Source organism: Clarias gariepinus, chromosome 17, assembly GCF_024256425.1.
Source record: "Clarias gariepinus isolate MV-2021 ecotype Netherlands chromosome 17, CGAR_prim_01v2, whole genome shotgun sequence".
NCBI classification, from domain to species: domain Eukaryota; kingdom Metazoa; phylum Chordata; class Actinopteri; order Siluriformes; family Clariidae; genus Clarias; species Clarias gariepinus.
The window spans coordinates 20349633-20370197 of NC_071116.1; the positions used below are offsets into that span (position 1 = coordinate 20349633).

General features: G+C 39.0%; 3 protein-coding genes across 4 annotated transcripts; 2 read left to right on the top strand and 1 right to left on the bottom strand.

Annotated features, from left to right (window-relative positions):
* Nucleotides 1–1489: 1489 nt before the first annotated feature.
* reep5 (receptor accessory protein 5) lies at nucleotides 1490–9626 on the top strand. Its single transcript, XM_053516101.1, has 5 exons — nucleotides 1490–1758; nucleotides 1974–2067; nucleotides 6303–6441; nucleotides 6979–7147; nucleotides 9300–9626. The coding sequence occupies exons 1-5, from the start codon at nucleotides 1641–1643 to the stop codon at nucleotides 9347–9349; spliced, it is 570 nt and encodes a 189-aa protein (XP_053372076.1). The 5' UTR covers nucleotides 1490–1640; the 3' UTR covers nucleotides 9350–9626.
* A 3226-nt stretch (nucleotides 9627–12852) lies between these two features.
* LOC128545533 (uncharacterized) lies at nucleotides 12853–15618 on the top strand. Its single transcript, XM_053515889.1, has 2 exons — nucleotides 12853–13041; nucleotides 14503–15618. Exons 1-2 carry the CDS (start codon nucleotides 12871–12873, stop codon nucleotides 15616–15618), a joined length of 1287 nt encoding a protein of 428 aa, XP_053371864.1. The 5' UTR covers nucleotides 12853–12870.
* Nucleotides 15619–16078: 460 nt separating this feature from the next.
* On the bottom strand, nucleotides 16079–20501 carry LOC128545534 (zinc finger protein with KRAB and SCAN domains 2-like). 2 transcript variants are annotated; one of them, XM_053515891.1, is made up of 3 exons: nucleotides 18980–20501; nucleotides 18757–18879; nucleotides 16079–16920 (listed from the first exon to the last, which is right to left on the bottom strand). In XM_053515891.1, the coding sequence occupies exons 1-3, from the start codon at nucleotides 19401–19403 to the stop codon at nucleotides 16652–16654; spliced, it is 816 nt and encodes a 271-aa protein (XP_053371866.1). In that variant the 5' UTR covers nucleotides 19404–20501; the 3' UTR covers nucleotides 16079–16651. The 2 variants fall into 2 exon arrangements, with proteins under 2 accessions (XP_053371866.1, XP_053371865.1); XM_053515890.1 differs by having other exon boundaries at nucleotides 18757–18897.
* Nucleotides 20502–20565: the final 64 nt, after the last annotated feature.

A 20565-nucleotide genomic window follows, 5' to 3' on the forward strand; every position in this document is an offset into this window, starting at 1 on the left:
TGAGGCCATAAAGATTAATGATGACGCCTCCTACTGGTACTTTCGGTGAGGAATGCCTGTGACACGCCTGTGATGGAATAATCAGTAAAATAAAGTTTTTTTGTTATGACCGTTGTTAAAACTGCTATATAAACGAAATTTAATTTCAATTTAAATTCCTCCTTGAGAGGAAATCAGGTCGCTATTATCAAAATTATATGAATAGTAACATATTACTCCTTATTATGAAGACTGTAGCCAATTAGCCCTGAGGATATTTAGGGAGTTAATATTTTTAGGGCTTTAATGGGTCCTGAAGTTGTCCCATCTGCATGTCTTTGGACTGTGGAAGGAAACTATTGTACCTGGAGGAAATCCATTAAGCATGTGGAGAACTCCATGAGGCAGGAATTTAACCTGGCAGAGAATCGAACCCGGACCCTGAAGGTGCAAGGCGACAGTGCTAACCACTAAGTCACCGTGCCGCCCTAGAGAGACATATTTAGTAATCTTAAAATAAACCCTTCTACAAATAACAGGGTAAAACATCAGCAGCAAATGAGGTGTTGATTTTGAAACCACTATAGGAAAATCAACAACTGAAAAATATAAATATTGTATTAACTGCTTAAAATCTATCAAATTTTTGGTGCATATATATTTTATCATCTACATAAATAAAAGTAAAAAAAAAAAAGGGCGGGGGGGGGGGGGTGGCTGTACATTGGTCAGAACTCGCTCTTTCATACATTGAAGGACTCGAAACCAGTCTCAGAGAAGTATGTCAGTTTTGTGTGATGCTCATTCTGGCTGAATGTAAGTATGTCTATTTAGCCAGAATGAGCATCACACAAAACTGACTGGACAAAATTTAACGAAACTTTGGGAGTACTTAGGTATTTGCCTGAAGTTAAACTTGCACAATAAATAAAATTAAAATGTTGAGTAGAGATAAAATTCAATGAGTGAGATCAAAATGGTTATGTGCCAGATTTAATAATTAACTCTTTTTTTTTACCTAATTCTTAATGTAAACAAACACCTGTACCAATAGATATTAAATAGAAAAGCTAAGAAAAGGAATATTTTTTATTAAGATTACTTAATATTTTCATGGATGAAATAAAAGCAGTGATGTTTTCAGTTTTAACATCTATGATTCACTCTCTGATTACAGAACAGGTAGTGTATTTGGCTGAATTTCCTCATATTTAACCGCCAAACCAGTGGATAAGTATACCATATACTGGTGTGACACCAAACTAAATTTTGTGAAATCACAGATTAAAAAATTAAGCGCTTCATCTTTGTACGTTGCCTTACCTAAATTAATAATAACATCACTGAACACATTAAAGCTAAACAGCGTGTTTGTTAGCTTAATTCTTCGAACTATTTCTACCAATTTCATTTTCCGTCAACGACTAATGCTGGTCAACCCCCACATTTTCAGCTCTAGTGGTTAGTTAGGTAGGACATTTTGCTCAGACCTGGCAACCCAGGTTCTAGCGTTTCTCTGACGCAGCATCTGTGCAGAAGGAGAGAAAGGAGGAGGTTGATCTGATCTGATCTGAACTGATCTATGTGGGCGTCGTATCTAACGAACTTTATTTCATAGTCAAGTAATCGTTGCATATATAAATAGACGGGAAGGAATCACAATGGCTCAGGCACTAAAGGAAAGATTCGACAAGTTCCTGCACGAGAAAAACGCCATGACAGACGTGTTGGCGAAGATCGAGGCCAAGACCGGAGTGAACCGCTCTTACATCGCGCTCGGTCAGTTCACGTGTTTCCGCAAAATTGCATGCAACATAACAGGGTGTGTGTGTGTGTGTGTGTGGCCGCTTCAGGTTATTGTTAGTCTGTGCATTGGTATAGGATTATTTTTATATATTTATTTATATAAGAGGAATCTGCTGTAAGTGATGTAAGCATGATGATGATGATGATGATGATGCGTTATTAATCTTCTCCTCTGTCTGTTCCTGTAGCTGTCATCGCTGTTATCTCAATTTATCTCGTCATCGGTTACGGCGCTTCCCTGCTCTGCAATCTCATCGGATTTGTTTATCCTGCATATATATCGTAAGTCAAGTTTAAAACAAACACACTGTAACTTCATCCCTTTTCTACAGCGCACAAGAAAATGACACGCTTCCGTGTTTGACCAGTAATTGTTCCAAAAAAGAAAATTGCACAACACCCAACCTGTACAAGGGCTGTGTCACAAACCTTACACTACAGCACTAACCAGTGTGTCAACTACTCAGTGACTCAAAAGTCTATACACACAGGACAGTAACATTTTCATTAAAAAAAAAAAGAAAAATATTTATTAATTTATTAATTTATTTGTAAAATCTATGATTTTTATTCATTTTAAATGTAAGCATGTAACCGCCTAAAGGTGTTAATTGTCCCTAAACACTTTTGGGACAGCCGGTAGTTTGGAGTGTACTATTTTTGTATGCCAGGGTGTGGTTTTGGAACAAGGCCTCGTTACCACTTTTGGCACCGCATGGCACTGCTGAAGCTCGCAGATGCAGCTCAGATATCCATCCCTATGGGACAATATATAAAAATATCATCAAAGTATCATACACTTCATACAATAAATCCAGCTTTGCAATGAATCATTTATAAATTATCCAAAGCTGGACGAGCGACCTGGCCGAGATTGTGCCGCAGTGTGTAGAATCGCTGCCCGACTGCTCCAAGGTCCGCGCTTCCATTATGATCTCGGGTTACTCTACTGTACGCATGAGGCTGTCTGCTGTTGTAACCCATCAGTTGTTGTTCAGCCAGGGATACTTTTCTCATCACCAAGGTTGTAAAGACTCATTTTCTTCCTGGCAGCTCAACCCCGCCGCAGAACTGTTGCTCGTTCAGTGTTTTTGGTTTTTCACACCACTCTGTGTAAACTCTAGAGACATGTGAGGCGTGTGTAAGATCTGCAGTTCGTAAAATACTTAAACCAGTCCATCTGGCACTAGCAACCATGCCAGGGTCAAAATCACAGAGATCACACTTTCTTTTTTGTTTAGTGAAAAGCATCTGAAGCTCTTGACCTGTCTACATGAAGTGTCGTTCTTTGATGGTTCTTGAATCCGTCTAGATTGCTTATTGTGTGTAGGTATGGGGAAGTGCATCCTGATCGGTATGCTAATTGATTAATCGCAGGGCACAATCAAACACTGACACACCCGGTCGTACAATACGGGCAATTTGTAAAGTGGAGGATGGGAAAGAAAGCAACTTGGCATGAGGAGGAAATGCGAACACAGAATAGAGGCAAGATTCGAATCCCCAGCCCTGGAGGTGCAAGCCGACAATGCTAGCCTTGAAGATAAATTAAATCCTAAATCTTTTTTTGAAGTTATTTATTTGTTCTCATGTAATTAATTGGTTTTTATAAAAATTGTTCTGTTAAATATGGCTTAATCCTGTAATTGTTAGATAAAGGAGGCCAATTAGTAAGCCTTATTAAAGCTGCAGTATAATACAATTGTCTTTGTTAAGCACTTTATCCTAGTCAGGATCTCTGTGCATCAGCAACCTATCCTGGAAACACTAATCGCGAGCATGGAATACACCCTGGATTATCTAATTCTCATTGGCAGTATTATTAAATACTGTATATTAACATTAAAATGTTTCCCCGGCTTTCAGTTATATCATGTTAGGAGGCCAGATGGTGAGCATGTGCTCCCAGCGTCACCACCATCAGGGAGCGAGCAGGGAAAGGAGACAACGACAGAAAGAAAGCAGAAGAAGAGAAAAGAAGAAGAGAAAAAGTAGTGTAGTGAGGAAAGGATAATCAGTAAATTGAGGGTGGAAGTTGGAAAAATACCCAATGCAAAGTAGTTCATTGTTCTGGGTTGTACTGTGTCAAATTCTGAAAAAAAGAAGATATTTGTTTAAGCTACAGTTAAAAAAAAAAAAGGAGCGTCTTTATTAACAAAGTACAATGTCCAAGTAAGTAAGATGAGCAGGCTGTCTTAGTTTTGAAGTTTTAAAATATAGTTTAACTTTATTTGGAACAGATTTACACCTGCTTGTTTTCTGCAGTTATCAGTTTAACCAGTCACGCGACAGTAACACAAGGCATAAATCCATGCAGATACAATACAAGAGTGTCTGTTAATGTTAATATCTAAATACCAGAATGGGAAGGTAGTGTGAACTCTGGGACTTTAACCATGGCCTGGTTGTTGATGCAAGATGTGCTTGTTTCTGGAGTAGTTCAGAAACTTTTGATCTTGGTGGATTTTTACACACATGGGCTATAACAGCAAAGGACCACACCAGGGTCCTCTCCATTTAGCCAAGAGGAAGAATCTGAGGCGATTGTGGGCGCAAACTCGCCCAAACTGGACAGATTAGGTGGGAAAAGACCAGGTGACTTTTTTTCTTCTGATCTTCAAATGTTCCTGCTGGTTGAGTCTTTGCTTGTCTGCTGTTGTAATCCGTCTGCGTTAGGATCTGATGTGTTATTCATTCTAGGATCCTTTTATGCTCAATTTCTCGCAGAACTGTTGCTAACTCAGAGTTTTTGGTTTTCACGCCATTCTGTGTAAACTCAAGAGAATGATGTGTGAGTTTTGATCTGCAGTTTGTTACATACTTGAACCAATCCGTTTGGCATTAACAACCATGCCACGGTCAAAATCATTTGACTTATTTAATGTTCGATGTGAAAAGTAACCGAAGCTTTTGACCTGTATCTGCAGGATGTTATACACAACATTGAACAATGAACAGATGAACAGATTTCCCTTTTGAAGTGGATGGAAAATGTATATTTTGCAATATTGTACATTATTTACAATGTTATACTGTATTTATATTTTCTTAACTAAATATGGTCAAAGTCATTATTTTGTCCTCAGCTATAATTTTGTAATCCGCTATAATTTGACAGTTTAATTCACTATAATTTGCTCAATAATTTGGGTATTGCGAGTTGTTGATCGCAGAGTGTGGTTGCATGTAATTATGTATGTACAGACAGCATACTTGTGCAGTCATATGAAAATATCTGTCTGAGTGAAATATTTCTTTATCATAGTTCGAAGAAAAATGAAAACACATTGACATTATTTCATTATGTACATGTGTTGTATTATGTATATGTCATCTGCTTATAGTACGGTGGGACGTCATATTAAATTCAATTAAATTATATAGATTTAATGATAGAAATGGGAAAATGTTTTACTGTAACAGGCTGCAAAGTGCCCTAAAGATACTACTTAAAATGGTTGGTTTAGGTAACAACTTCAGCAGCAACCTCATTTCCCCTCTCGTCTGTTCCAACCACTTAGCATCATTTACACTGTGGCATTTGGCAAACGCTCTTACATTTGTATCTCGTTATACATCTGAGCAGTTGAGGGTTAAGGGCTTTGATCAAGGGCCCAACAGTGGCAACTTGGTGGGGTTTGAACCTGAAGCTGTTTTGGTCAGTAGGCCATGATCCACCACTGCCCTATCACCAGACTACTAATCTCACTTATCTGTCATCATCTGCACCTGTTTCTCACTGGTTCATGCCCTAAGTAAGATGTTTTTAATGCTTCAATGATTCATAGGTCACTTATGAGCTGATGCGAGCAGATACAGGGACTGGACTGAAAATGAAAGATGAAAAGTCCTTCAGAAAGCCCGGAGAACTATTCCTCAAGCCTACATTACACAATACAAGAAAGTCTGGATCTTTCACAGCAAAATATGAAGAAATAATGGGTGGCTCAATACTTTTGCACAGTACTATATTTCCAAAGTACAGCACAAGGCTCATCTTTATCTTTCAGTATTGCGGGCTTTACTTCCTTCCATGCACAGGAAGTGTTTTTAAACGTGTGGCAGAGTTGTCACGCACGCCGTGTAACAGCACCATGTTTAGAAGCTTGGAGCTTTGTATTTTGTGTAAAGATTCTGTGTTAAAAAACTGAAGCCTGTCGTGACTCATCCATTACCCACATGGCAATGCTCCACACACCACATGTACTTGTGACTCATTGGCATCTAGCATACTAATAGGAGTTGTATGTGCTTCAAACTTTATGCCACGCAATCTGCCAGTAATCTGCAGAGATAGATAAATAATAGTATACGTGAAAATGCGATATTCAGAATCGAGCTGTGGAAGTGTAAGGAAGCTGAAAATTGTGAAGGCTGTATGTTCCAGTTTAGTAAAAAAAATAAATAAAAGACATCAAACTCTGTCTTTATTTAGCCACATGTATTGTAAAAATTGTGTTGTTGAGGGGGGGTTAATGACATATCCTTTCTACAGAAACCCTTCTATTTGTTTCCAGAATCAAAGCCATCGAAAGCACCGACAAAGAAGACGACACGAAATGGCTCACCTACTGGGTCGTTTATGGAGTGTTTAGCGTCGCTGAGTTCTTTGCGGACATCTTCCTGTCCTGGTTCCCGTTCTATTACATCGGAAAGGTGTGTGTGTGTGTGTTTAAATGATAAATGTATGTGTCCACCCTATCTCCTATCCTGATAGTTTACACATACACTTACGTGACCTGCCAGCGTACTGTCTTCGAGCTGCTTTGTCAATACTCACACAGTTTTATTTGTTAAGATGGGAGTAAAGGTTGGGAATGTTTGTTCATGCTTTGCCATTGAGATGACTGATGGGTCTTTCTGTTTTTAAATATGTTAATCAGTCAGTGTTGAAATGCGTGATATCTAGGGAGAACAAAACCATTTTTTAAGCTGTGTGAGTTATAAAACCCTGCTACAGAAATGTTCGTGATGTACGATTGAGCTTCAGTCTGCAGTGCTTTAGAGTATCACCAGGCAGTCCATCATCATCTCAGATATTTTTATAATTATCAAAAGGGTTTTTGGGATACTAAAACCATTTCAGTTTACATCTCTAGCACACATCTTGTGCAGGCTGATTAAAACCCTGCTCTTAAAGTGCTATCTCTGAGGTCAGATTAAGTAGTGATTTTTTTTTTCTTGCTGTTTCAGTGCGCTTTCCTGTTGTGGTGCATGGCTCCAACTCCCTCTAACGGCTCAATCCAGATCTACACACGCATCATTCGACCTTTCTTCTTAAAGAACGAGGCAAGGATCGACACTGTGGTGAAAGACCTCAAGGACAAAGCATCCGAGGCCGCAGATAAAGTCAAAGATGAGGGTAATAATACAAAACTTGATTTCCAGCAGTGCTGTATGTTGCTTTTTGCTTTTTTTTTTACGTTAAGAATAATCCATTAAGCGGATAGGTTTGTCATGACTGATTACGCTTTGTCTGTGTTGGGCAACCACATGGGGTAATGCTTCCTCCTGATTATTAAATGGAAAACTGTAAAGCACGCCCGGCCTGAACAAACATGTCACAGCAGTGATTTTGTCACTGCACTGCTATATAAATACTAATCTGTTTACTGAGTAACTGTTCCAGTTGGTAGTAAAGGTCTAATCAGTATGGAATCTATATCAGGTGTTATTACGTGGCCTTTTTACGTAGCTCAAGAGGAAAATGCTGATAAAGAATGGGCTACAGGACAGAAACTAAATCTTAAATAATGCGTGGCACGGTGGTGAAAAAGCAGTCAGACCTCGCACCTTAAAGGTTGAGGGTTCAAATTCTGCCTTAGGTCTGTGTGCATGACGGTTATATGTTCACCCCGTGCTTGATGGGTTTCCTCCGGGTATTCCAGTTTACACCTGACGTCCAAAGTCATTCAGATTAGGCTAACTAATATTTCTCTGTGCGAGTGTGTGTGCCCTGTAATGGCTTGTCACCCCATCCTCATCTAGTGCCCAAAGTCATGTGATCACAACTGGGCCAATGGTTTTTCTCTCTCTTGCACTGTGGAATTGTAGGTAATCGCACACAATGGCAAAAAGGTATAATCAACATCCGTGCACACAGGTAGTGTTTACTATAACACTGTGACCATGTGTGTGTGTAAACCATATTTTATTTTGTGTCTGTATGTGTGTGTCTATAGCGCATTGGAGAGGTTAAAGATCCATTTTCTCTCTCTGTATAAGCCTGCTCTTTGTGTCTGTGTGCGTGCATGTCATTGGACACTGTACCACACACACACACACACACAGACCCCTCCTACTTTCGCCTTCACAGACACACACACTTTCTCTCTGCTCTACACTATGCTTGTAATCCAAGGTTCTACTGTATTACAGAGACTGACTACACTGAGCAGCTTAGTTGTAGATCATTATGGGGTTTTGAAGTAAATAATGCTATTGTATAACAAGACCCAGCATAAGGACGCTATTCACTAACAGGTTAATAGTTTAAATTGTTTATTAGTAGTAATATACTGTATACCAGACGGTTTTAAAAACACATTGATACACTTTCCTGCAATTATGCTATTAGCCAATTATGTGGTAAAAGCATAATGTGGAAACCGTTAATGTGCTCCAGGTAAAGTTTATAAAACGTGTGATCTTGGTTACAGTTGTGCAGTCAGAGATGTCTTGGTATGTGTGTGTAAGAGAGAGAGAGAGAGAAAGCGAGGTCATGTATTTCATCTTTTTTTGTTTTTTTTTGCAGCATTGTGTGTAAACTTTTCGGACGGTTGTGTGAAAAAATCAAAGAACAGCAGTTTCTGAGATACTCAAACCATCCCGTCTGGTATCAACAACCAAAGCGAAAGTGTCTGGGGTCACATTATTCCTTGTTTACATGTTTGATTTGAACAGTACCCAAAGCACTTGACCTGTACCTGCTTGAGTTTCTCCATTGTAATCTTTCCACATATCTGAATGATGAAGTAATTGCATGAATCAGCAAGTATACAGGTTTTCCTATTAGATCGGCTTGCGTGCGTGTATTTGATTTGCATCCCTGTTTCCATTGTTATTTAGTAACTATGTGTTAGCCTAGAGCAGTAACTTGTTTTAAGAGGCATTTCATAATACATTATTAGTATACAGCTTTCCAAACTACTTTATGTAACAGTTAATTCTGACCAAGTAATTTGATCAGACTAGAGGCATTCCATGAGTGCTGATATTGAGCACTGGGATGTTTAACTTTATGCATCACTCCGCTTCACATGTGTTCTAATAAATAAATTGTTAATTACTCTAACTGATATCACCAGCAGAGCTGTAGTGTTATTTCTTAAAGCACCAGAGCACAAACAAGTCCTATAGCCTCATGCGTATGACCAACACTCCCTATTATGTGATATTGCTTAAGGTAGATTTTCTAACCTGTCTTTATGGAGTGTGCACAAACTATGAATCGGATTATGTTTTGTGATTGGTTGTGTAGGTATTCAATATTATGTCTTATGTTTTTCTTGTAGTCAAGAAAGCCTCCGCTAACATCATCTTCGAGGAGAAAAAGAGTTCCTAAGCAGCAGTGAAAGAGACAACACGCTGATATGCACAATTGGTACACATCCCCAGGATGATCACGGGCCTGAATAAATAAATGTTGCCTTTATTTTTTTTTTGTGTGTCTTTGTAAACAACTGGAATATTCCTACTGGTTTTACTTGGTTGTTCTCTGTGCAAATAGCAGTGCCTGGAAGGGAGTTCTGTTTAAATATGTATTTCACATAATACCAAATGCAAATAATGTTTGACTGCTGTGCTTCAGTCCTAGTAAATAAAACTCTTACCTCCTACCATCTAACAGTGTGGTTTTTCACAGTAGAAAATGTAAAAAAAAAAATGAGTGCACTTTGTTTTCTGGCTTTTTGGAGTTGCTATTATTACCCACACACACCCTATACAAAATACACATGACTGTCCTGTGTGAAAAATTAGAAATGATTATGCCTTATGCAACTGTTTTGCTACTCATAGAAAATTATTAAACGTTCAGTTAAAAAAACATCTATATAAATTAAAGAGAGGTTATGTCTGTACGATTGAATACATTGGATGACCACAAAAACAGTCTCTAAAAAAATTGTTTGTCTGTCCAGCCAGATTATGTCACAGCATCACGCAAAACCATCTGGACAGAATTTAATGAAACTTTTGTAGTGCTTGGGTATTTGGCTGAAGTTTAACTTGCACCATCAGTGAAATCAAAACTGTGAGTAAAAGTGATGTTATAAACAGTTATGTGCCAGATAATAATAATAATCTATAATAATAATTATTATTATTATTATCTAATCTACACCTTTACCAATAGATTATTAAGTAATAGTAATATTTTACTGGAATTAGTTTATATTTTCACCACTGAAATAACAGCACTGAAGTTAATTTTAACACACTGTAGTCATTTTAAGACGAAACTTAATCTTTATTCGATCTATTTTTTTACATTTCATATCAGTGATTTACTCTCTGATTACCGAACAGGGAGTGTATTTGGCTGACAGCGAAACAAGTATAAACAAGGTGCAATAAGGCATAATATCTTTTCCATATCCTCTTTCCCATTTTTGATTCCTTTTATCCTTTTTAATTGTAATGAAATGAAATGACAGTAGATTCAAAATCTACCATGAAGCAGGTAAATTTTGTGCAATTGTTTTTTAATATTAAGCCACTAATCCACTAAAGAAAAATCTTTGTTAAAAGATTAAAGAATTGTTAAAAGAAATTACTTTGTAACAATTTATTGTTGAATTACTGTGTCAAATAAGTATTTGATCATTTGCTTATCAGCCAGATTTCTGACCCTCAAAGACCTTTTATTTTGCTTGCTATCAAATACTTATTGACCTTACTGTATATATATATATATATATATATATATATATATATATATATATATATAGCTCAAAAAAATAAAGGAAACATTAGTCCCAGTTTGACTTGAACGCCTCTCATATGTGTATGCATGGTTCAAGTCAAACCGCAGTGTATATATATATATATATATATATATATATACATACTGGAGAAATATGGAGAAAAACAACTAGCATGCTTTGAGAGGTCGGAGGATACCAGAAATTATGAAATAAATCCATATGGACATTTCTGAACTGCAAAGTATCCTGCACAGGCAGTAGTCTTTGCGAGTTTAAGATGTTGGACTAGTGAAGGTTGTGAGTTTAAATACCAAATCCCACCGCTGAGCTGCCACTGATGGGCCCTTGAGCAAAGCTATTAACCCTTAACTACTTAGTTATATAAATCGGATACATGTAAGTCACTCTAGAAAAATTTGCCAAATGCGATAAATGTAACCTGAAATCAGAACTTAATCATTAACTCACGAAGGAATGTGAGGTGGCTTTACTGTAATGATTACACAGCAAATATGCCTCTGGCTGTTTCTTTCTGAACATACAGCTAACATGCTGGAAGGAAAATATAGTAAAACACCAAGTAAAATGTATAACCACTGATCATGATTAGGATCTGCTACAACAATTTATTTACAGTAACAGAAGGCATGTGAGTGCCAGCCGTCTGGGATTATGGAGTACAATACAACTAGCCCCAAAAAGGTCAGGAAAGTAGGAGCTGAAGCTGGTTTCTATGTCTATAATACAGTCACATCACTGGGTCTGTGGATTGACTGGCTGTAGATGTGGCAACTTGGCATGCTGCTTGCTGCGCTTTGAACTTGTGGAGGCTGTTACTTTATCCTTTCTGTCCTGAATGAATACATATACCCTTTTACGCCTGTAGAGGGCACTTAATGATTAGTTTTTATTTTTAAAAATACAGATAGTAAAAATGGAGTACTGTAAATTTATAGTTTGGTAAGATTTTCCTTTAAAAAGAATATATTATGTAAGATAAAATCAAACATTTTCCTATATGAACTAATATTCAGCGTAGTGCTGGTGTGGTTAAAAATCTCACTACAGTCTGAAAGATATAATATAATACACACACTCACATTGATCAGCCATAACATTATGACTACCTGCCTAGTATTTAGTTTTGCCCTCTTCTGCCACCATTACATAATGCAGTGTGTTTTCTGTCATCTTTCTATCACATCCAGTATTACCTTTTCCCCCTCTTACCAGTTCACTGGTTTTCCTTCCTTGGTTCTGAACACTGCAACCTGGGAACATCCCACTAGAGCAGCAATTTTGGAATTGCTCTGACCCAGTCCTCTAGCCATCACAATTGGTCTGTTCACACATTAGCTACATTTTCAATATCTTCTTACAATGGTGGTTGGAAGTTATTGGGATATATTAGGCAGCAAATTTTCCCTTTTTTTCCCTTCATGAATCTGATGTGTTGGAAGCAGAAAAAATGAGCAAGCGTAAGGATTAAAGTAACTTTGGCAAAGGCCAGATTGTGAAGACTTAAGGACTGGGTTAGAGCACAGCTCCTGTGGGATGTTTCTGGTCTGTATTCTTCAGGGCCAAAAGTGATCCAAGGTAGGAAAACTGGTGAACTGGCGACAGGGTCATGGTTGGACAAGACTCTCTGATGCACATGGGGGTAAAGGCTGAACCGAGTAGTCTGATTAGAGTAGAAGAGCTAGGAAAAAAATAGTTTAGAAAAAGGTTAATACTGGATCCAACAGAAAGATGTCAGAACACACGGTGCATCACTGTTACGGTGGCAAAGGGCGGATCCACTCAATATTAGGCAGGTGGTCTCAATGTTAGGGCTGTATAGATGATCAGTGTATACAAATATAGATAGATAAACAGATAGATTATGCATGTGTTGTACAATTCTAGATATATATCGTTGACCTTATTATATATAATCATAAAAATCTGAAAATAATATTATACATATCCCAAACGTTAAGGTTGTGTTATCATGTAGCCCCAGGTCCCATATTTATGCTTTAATATTTTTTTGGCTCGTTCTGAATGACCAACGTGTACTAACCGCGTGCTGTACAACTTTACAAAGACCGCCCATATCCCGTTGACGTCATCAAAGCGCGCAGTGTGTTTACATTACACTACACGCACAGAGACCAGCATGGATACAGTGGTCGGATTCGCTCTGTTCTTATGTTTAATCGGTCGTTTGGTTAATGATTTTATATCGACCGAGATCCGACTCATCAGAAAGAGAAGATTAAGAATCAGAGACTTGATTTTGAATTTGACAAACAGCAGATTACGGCGCCAAAGACGAAGACAAAGACAGGTGAGTCTCTCATGCATCTGCTTGAGGTAAACACGTGAGGGGTCTCGGGGTACAGGTTATCATGCACGTGACTCTGGTTCCTCATTAAAGCCCACAAATGCAGCCTAGACTGTGATTTAAGCCCCGTGCGCGTGCAGAAGAATGCGAACTCGTGACGTAAGCGTATGAGGAGTCACGTGAACAAACACGAGCATGAGGGTTATTCTAAAGTTAGGAGTCATACTACATTAAAGAATAATATTAATAATATTAATAATAATAAAAAACACTCAACATTTGTGTATTTATATTGTTCTTTTGGATTTTCCCAGTGAGAAGTTGTGGGTTATCTCCCGCGACGAGATTGTAATGGAATTATTCATTTATTCTTTAATTCATTTTCCGTACCGCTTTATCCTGTATACTGGGTGGCAGGGGCGTGGAGCCTATCCCAGAAAGCTTAGCACACAGAGGATTACACACATGGAGAGCATGCCAATTCCTCTCAGCATCCAAAGAGATGGGAAACATGCGCGCGCGCACACACACACACACACACAGGTCCTTTGAGGGCTTTTACACAGCATTCATCTTTCAACATCGCCTCATCAATATTAAGATCATATTAAAAACACACTCCTTTGTTTTTACAGTTACTAACAAGAAATTGATAATCTAATAATATATCATCTATACCACTTATCCTGAATTCAGGGTTGCAGACGCCTGGAGCCTATCCCAGGAGATGTGCACTATGGACAGGGTGCCAATTCATCGCAGAACACACACACACACACTCTCACTCACTCTCTCTCAATTAGCCTAATCTGCATGTCTTTGGACTGTGAGAGGAAACTGGAGTACCCAGAGGAAACCCAACAAGCATGGGGAGAATGTGCAAACACACACACACACAGACCTGAGGTCGGGAATCGAAGCCTTAACCCTGCAGGTGTGATATAAATGTAATAAAAACAAAAAAGGTCTCAAGGATGATAATAGTAAGATTTCACTGTAATAGCTTAGATAGGTTTCTAGCTATACTGAATCCAGTGTTGGAGACAGCGCGCATTAAAGCTGAAGGTGTGAAATCAAGTGCAGCTATAGGACATGGTCACACTGAGTTACAGCAGAGACTTGGCCCACTTAGATGGCAATCTAGGAGACGATAGAATGTGATCTGTTGGAACGGAGAGCGCAGATGAGCGATTTGGCCGGACTATGGAACTAAAGTGCTAAAAAATATCGGGTAAAACAAAAAGCAAGTGCCACAAGGAAATATGAGCAGACAGAGCCTCTGACTCGACCGCAAAAGTTTGCATGAGCAGCACTTTGAACTTCAAAAAGCTGGCTGGAAACGTGATAATGCTTTGCCCTTCCTTGTTGATTATGCAAGTCATTCAGGGTGGATATCCTCATTAAAGGTGGGTACATTTTAATTGTTTTCTTTTAATGTTAGATTTTGTGTGACTTGTGTTTCAGATGCAGCTGTATTATCAGTTACGTCGGAGGCCACCCTCTGTTTGGGTCCATCAAAGAGCAAACGATTGGTGGACTGTTGTAGTTCCCAACTTTACAGATGAGCAATGGAGCCAGCATTTCAGAATGTCCGAAGACACATTTCTGTATCTTTGCCACAGGTTGCGAACAACGATGGAGAAGCGGGACACCAACTTCCGTCTCTGTGTTCCGATCAAAAAACGTGTAGCCATAGCACTATGGAAGCTGACCACCAACAGTGAGTTAAGACTTGTTTCACATTTGTTTGCCGTTGGCGTTACTACGGTGTGGCGATGCGTTCGGGAATTCTGCACAGCAGTAAATGAGGTACTCTTGCCAGAACTGATACCGTTTCCAAATGATGACAAGCTTACGGAAATGGCATTGATCTTCGAGCAGAGATATGGACTTCCACAGTGTGTTGGGATTGTCGCCGGATCACATATCCCGAACGTCCCCACTGAGTACCATGCTGAGTATTTTAACCACATGGGCTGGCATTCTATCATACTGCAAGGAGTTGTGGATGGAAACGGGCTCTTCTGGCATGTATTTGCAGGAAGCCCTGGCAGTATGCATGATGCTACAGTTCTACATGTGTCAGGGCTGTGGGATCTCATAGGACAAGGACTATTTCCTAACCACACCAAAAATGTTGCCGGCCTTGATGTTGGCTACTACCTTCTAGGTAATGCTGCATTTCCGTTGCAAAGCTGGCTCATAAAACCTTTCCCAGACACTGGGCAGCTGACAGATGAACAGAGGATGTACAACCAGAAAATCATCCAAGCAAGCGGTGTGGCCGAAAAGGCATTTAGTCGGCTGAAGGGACGATGGAGATGCCTCCTTAAACGCAACGACAGCCATATAGACCTTGTGAAAACTATGGTGCTCACCTGTTGTGTCCTCCACAACTTATGTGAAGCACATTGTGAACATTACAGCGAGGAATGGGACCCTCCTGCTGCAGGAGAGCAGATTTTAGTAGAATTGCCACCGGAGGAAGACGCTGAAGGTGCAGCTGTGGGTGTGCGAGATGCCCTGGTGCATTATATAAACACAGACAATTGTACGACTCTGGATTTAAATCTATTATAAACAATTTTTTTTTTAAAAGCTGAAATTTTTAGGGGTGTAATGATGCACTCCAATCATGATACAACTCACTGGCAAAATGTGAAAGCAGAAAACTCATGACTGAAAAGACTTTATTTTTATAATACAAAATGTGTATTTCCGTCTGTATAAAATTAAATAAATTAAAAATTGCTTAATTCTTTATATTATAAACTAAACGTACTATAGATGTACTGTATCTTTAAAATAAATAAATGACAAGTATTTTTTGATAAAATAAAGCATCTGACCTGGGGATTAAACATAAAAAAAAATCTCTGTAACAGAAACAGAGCTCCATATAGAGTCGGTGAAAAAGCCCAACTTCTGTGGCCTCTTACTCAGGCACCATAGGTAGGCGTGGTTACGGTGTTAATATAACATATACCGATATACCGCAGTCGTTCGGTTTTATAAACGTATAACGCAGGTGAATCTTAGCAGCTCTTAACAAAAGAACAATCACATGAGATGTGCAGATTAGGACCTCTGGTGTTCAAACTGTATGTTTACAGAATTCTGATATTGAAAATTTACAGATATCACATGGTCCCCCCCCCCCCTTTTTTTAAAAAGATGTATTGTTACACCCATAGAAATTTTGTTATGTTTTTTTCCCAACTTATTCAGGATTCCAACACTGGACCTGGAGTAACTGCACATTAGTGTTTTCCTACTTGAACACAAGCAGTACATGGTAAAAGATGAGCTGCGCACCTACCGAGCAGCTGAGCCTTTTACCCTCGTACCAGCACCACACACACTCCCGTGTAAGAGTCACTCATGGACTGCAACTGACCCATTGCCTACATCAGATCTAATCGAGTATTTGTGTATCTAAAAAGTTGTTGTTTTTTTTTATTGGTAGCTGTACCCAATAAAAGGAACAATAACTAAAGGAGCTATAATCAAAGATTCCAATAAAGCACACTGGAAAGTGTGTACTGAAAAAATTAAAAATAAATTATTAATGTGGAAGTGCATTCAACAATTATATATATAAAAAAAAAAGGATTTAAGGTGGCGGTTGAGGACTGTGGTTGCTGGCCATGACTGATACTAGTTGTCCCATAACACTGAGCAGTCCTTGGTTAAACTGTGCCAGAGTGTTGATTAGCTCTGCCTCCCGAATTCCAGCTGAGTGTTCCAACTCCTGCAGGACCTGAAGTCGTCTTTCCTCAAATTCCTGCTGGACTCGTTGCCGTCTGTCTTCGCGATCCTCTGCCATAAGGAAGATCTCCCTCATAGCGTCAATGTGGTTCGAGTATCCTCTTCTCCTCTTTTCTGATGAAACATACAGTATGTGATAAATAAATGGTGCACACAACCACAAACAGGGCGAGTCATCAAGGTGAAAGTCATCTGGGGTGAACACTGTAATCTACAAAATCAAAAAATAGTCACTTTAATATTGTGAAGTGTGGGTAAAGCTTGTTGAAGATGATTGGTTAACAGATTGCAACAGCTTTTCAGAAGTAACACCACATAAAAACAAGTGATGTGGTTAACACGACCAACATACCGGATCGCAGGAAACCTTTGAAAATGACACAGCCGTAACTTGTACTAGTCAGTTTAAATAAAAGAGGAACAGGAAAGGAGAAAATGAGGAAACAGGGTAGTTGGGTGGAGCAGAGTGAATGACAAAGCGGGAAATACTGTTGTAAGCCATGTTGGGAGACGAGCACATACAGAAATTGGGGTTGGGACTGGAGCATAACTAACAGTGTAACTTTACTAACAGTAGGTAATTTCACAGCTGAAGTGTTATTTAGTCTTGTAACTTACAAAAGTTTTCTAATTAGAATCTATAAAAATATGCACTGACGCATTTAAACGAATGTTAAAATGGGCTTTATGATTGCAATAGAGTTTTTTTGCATAGAAATTGAAAATACACAATGTGTTTAACTAGTAACCAGGCTAATGACATGGGAACTTCAAGGACAGTCTAATGATTTACTTAAAAAAATCAGTCACTATCACAGTATGATAAAATATATATAGTTGCAAGCAACAATAAGCGGGCCCAAGCGCTTGTGACATCACCACAAAACCTGTGTGCCATGTTCAGGCCTCCAAAAAGACAACGCCGCCTGGGTGTGCTGCACAACCTGTGTGCCTTTTGAGCAGACTAAGACCTCTGAAAAGCCCTGGATGCTGATGTCACTGTATATGGTGTAAGTTTAAGGCATCGTCACCTTGGTGGTGATGGTGCATTGCTTGGACCGAGTTAGACATGTAAACATGCAAGTTCGTATGAGCTATGCAATAAAATCTCCTAAAGGCTTGCAGGCATTCTAATGGCAACAGATTCCAACCTGTTTGGAAAAGGGGCCCGGGTGATTGAAAAAAATATATATATCCTTAGGCATAAGAATAAGCAGCATAGAAAAAGAATGAATGACCAACCTTCTGTTGAACATCAAATGTGTAACGCTGTTAAATATATGATGCCAGACACTAAAATCTACACTGTTTTTCATACCCTACAATAGATGACATTATGAATATTTTTCTAATATGTGAGAGAAATGGTTTCAAATGCTTGTATTTTTGCTCAGAAAACACTCAGTTTTAAATGCAACACTGCTTCTTTGCCGAGTGTTTTTTGTTTGCAATCCTAAATATTGTGGTCATTAAAAAAAAAGTACTCAAATAGGGTGTTATATTTGTCTTATCTCAAACCCTAATGTCTAACACTAGTTTAAACAATCCCTATATTGTATAACCTAATTCGTCAGAATGGCATTTCTGTATTTTTTCATCTTTAAAATCCATATAGCACCTTAGCATGATTTTAGTAGAGCTTTGACATTCATTCATTCATTTTCTATATATCGCTTAACCTGTGCAGGGTCGGGGGGCTGGAGCCTATCCCAGGAGACTTTGGGCAGGTATCCGGCGTACACCCCGGAGGGGGCTGCTCATCCATTACAGGGCACAACACTACGGGCAATTTAGGAATGCAAATTAGTGTAATATGCATGTCTTTGTTCTGGGGGGAGGAAACCAGAGCACCCTGAGGAAACCCACCATGCATGAGGAGAACCCATGCACACGGACCTGAGGCGGGAGCTATGACTTAAGGAACCACCCCAAATCCAGGGCTGATCTTACCTCTGACACGGGGCGGGTTCGGTCTGGGCTCCTCAGCTGTAATGTTACTGGACGCAGGAGAGGACAGTCCAGGAGACAGGGGAAGGGTTACTGGGGAACTGATCCTGGTTCTGCTCCTGTCATCTGCGTGATCAATACAGACTGAGGGAATAAACAGGTTGCAGGTTACAGCTGCAAAGGTTATATTTAAAGTCAGAAAGAAAAAAAAAAAACTTTTTGGAACCTGATAAGACGTCTTCGTCTGTGTCCGCTCTGTCCTCCACGCCGTTAGAGCTCATGACCGCCTCCAGCAGTGAAGCGGAGGACTCCGTCCTGCACGCGCTCTCCGTCCTGCACGCGCTCTCCGTCCTGCACGCGCGACCCAGAACCGCGTCCAGCGCATCGTACCACTGATTCGTCTTCCGGTTCGTCCCGTTCCTCTTGTTGTACTCCTTCAGCCTCCTGTAGTCCTGTTTGAGTTTCTTGATTTTGACTCGACACCGATCAGGGCTGCGGTTGTAACCCAGATCCCACATGCGCTGCGATATTTTCTGAAACACTTTTTGATTTCGTACAGTACCTTCCAGCTCCCGCTGCACCTCATCCTCTGACCAGATGCCTATTAATGTCTTCGTCTCCTTGTTGTGCCACGGCTCAGTTTTCTCCATTTTAAAAGAAATAACTACTCTGTAATGTTTTTCTTAAAAGAAAAAAAAATGGCGGCTGTTTTGTGTTTATGGTGTCGCGTTTTAAATGACGCGGTGTGTCTGACCAATCAGGAACGAACTGTGCTGCTAGTCCCGCCCACTTGCTTTAACACACTATTGTGGGTCCAGGTCTTCATGTAGTGTAAAGAATCACCCTGTTGAACACAAGAATTAACAGCAAGCACAATCTTAAGTAACATTCAGAGCAGCTATTTCACTGATCCACGACATTATCATTGCACTGGTTTGGCAGATCTTCCTGACGAGCAGAATGAACCATTTGGGCTAAAGATGACAATTTAATATGATGGATAATGAAAATTGTTGAAATTGGACCTTTACTGGAAAGGAAAAATATTAATGTATGCAGGAGAGGAAGTAAAGTAATTACATAAGTAATGTAATCATTTATATTGGACATACTGGAATAACTCGGACCAAGGGCAATCACAGTTTGAGCTGAAGATGTTACTATAACCAAACTTGTACCAGTCAAATACAAGTATAAACAGAGGCAAGGAGGGGGAAAACAAACAAATAAAACCTTTTATGTGATGTGAACTGATGCCAACAGCCATGTTACAGGTGAAAACAGTGATTTGAGTTTAATGACTTTATAAACAATTATATAAAACAATTACCTTTTAAAAAAAAAAATCCATGCATTTTCAGTGTAAATTTGATTTGAAATATAGAGATCTATTTACAGTGTGTACTGTAACAGCATTTTGACTTGATTGGGCCGTTCACCAGAAATACACTTGGGCTGCATAGATTTTTACATTATTGCCTACATTTATGTTTATATATATAAAAAAGAAAAGGATGGAATTTCAAAGAAAAAGAAAAGTAGTTCAATTTCACATAAGTGCCTCTAACTATAATCACCTCCTCACAGTTTAGTTTTTCAGTGAGGCTTTTTTTTCTCTCCTTTTTTTGTTTTGTTAAACAACTTCGAGACATCTTTAATGTGTGAATTTTAAAAGAAAAAAAATCTGGGATTGAAGGAAGTCTTTTCACAGGAATAGACAGATTAGTTTCCCCCTTTCCCCAAATTACACTGTAAATAACATAATTTACATAAATTGTCCTACGGACATAGAAACGTTAAAATCAATACAAC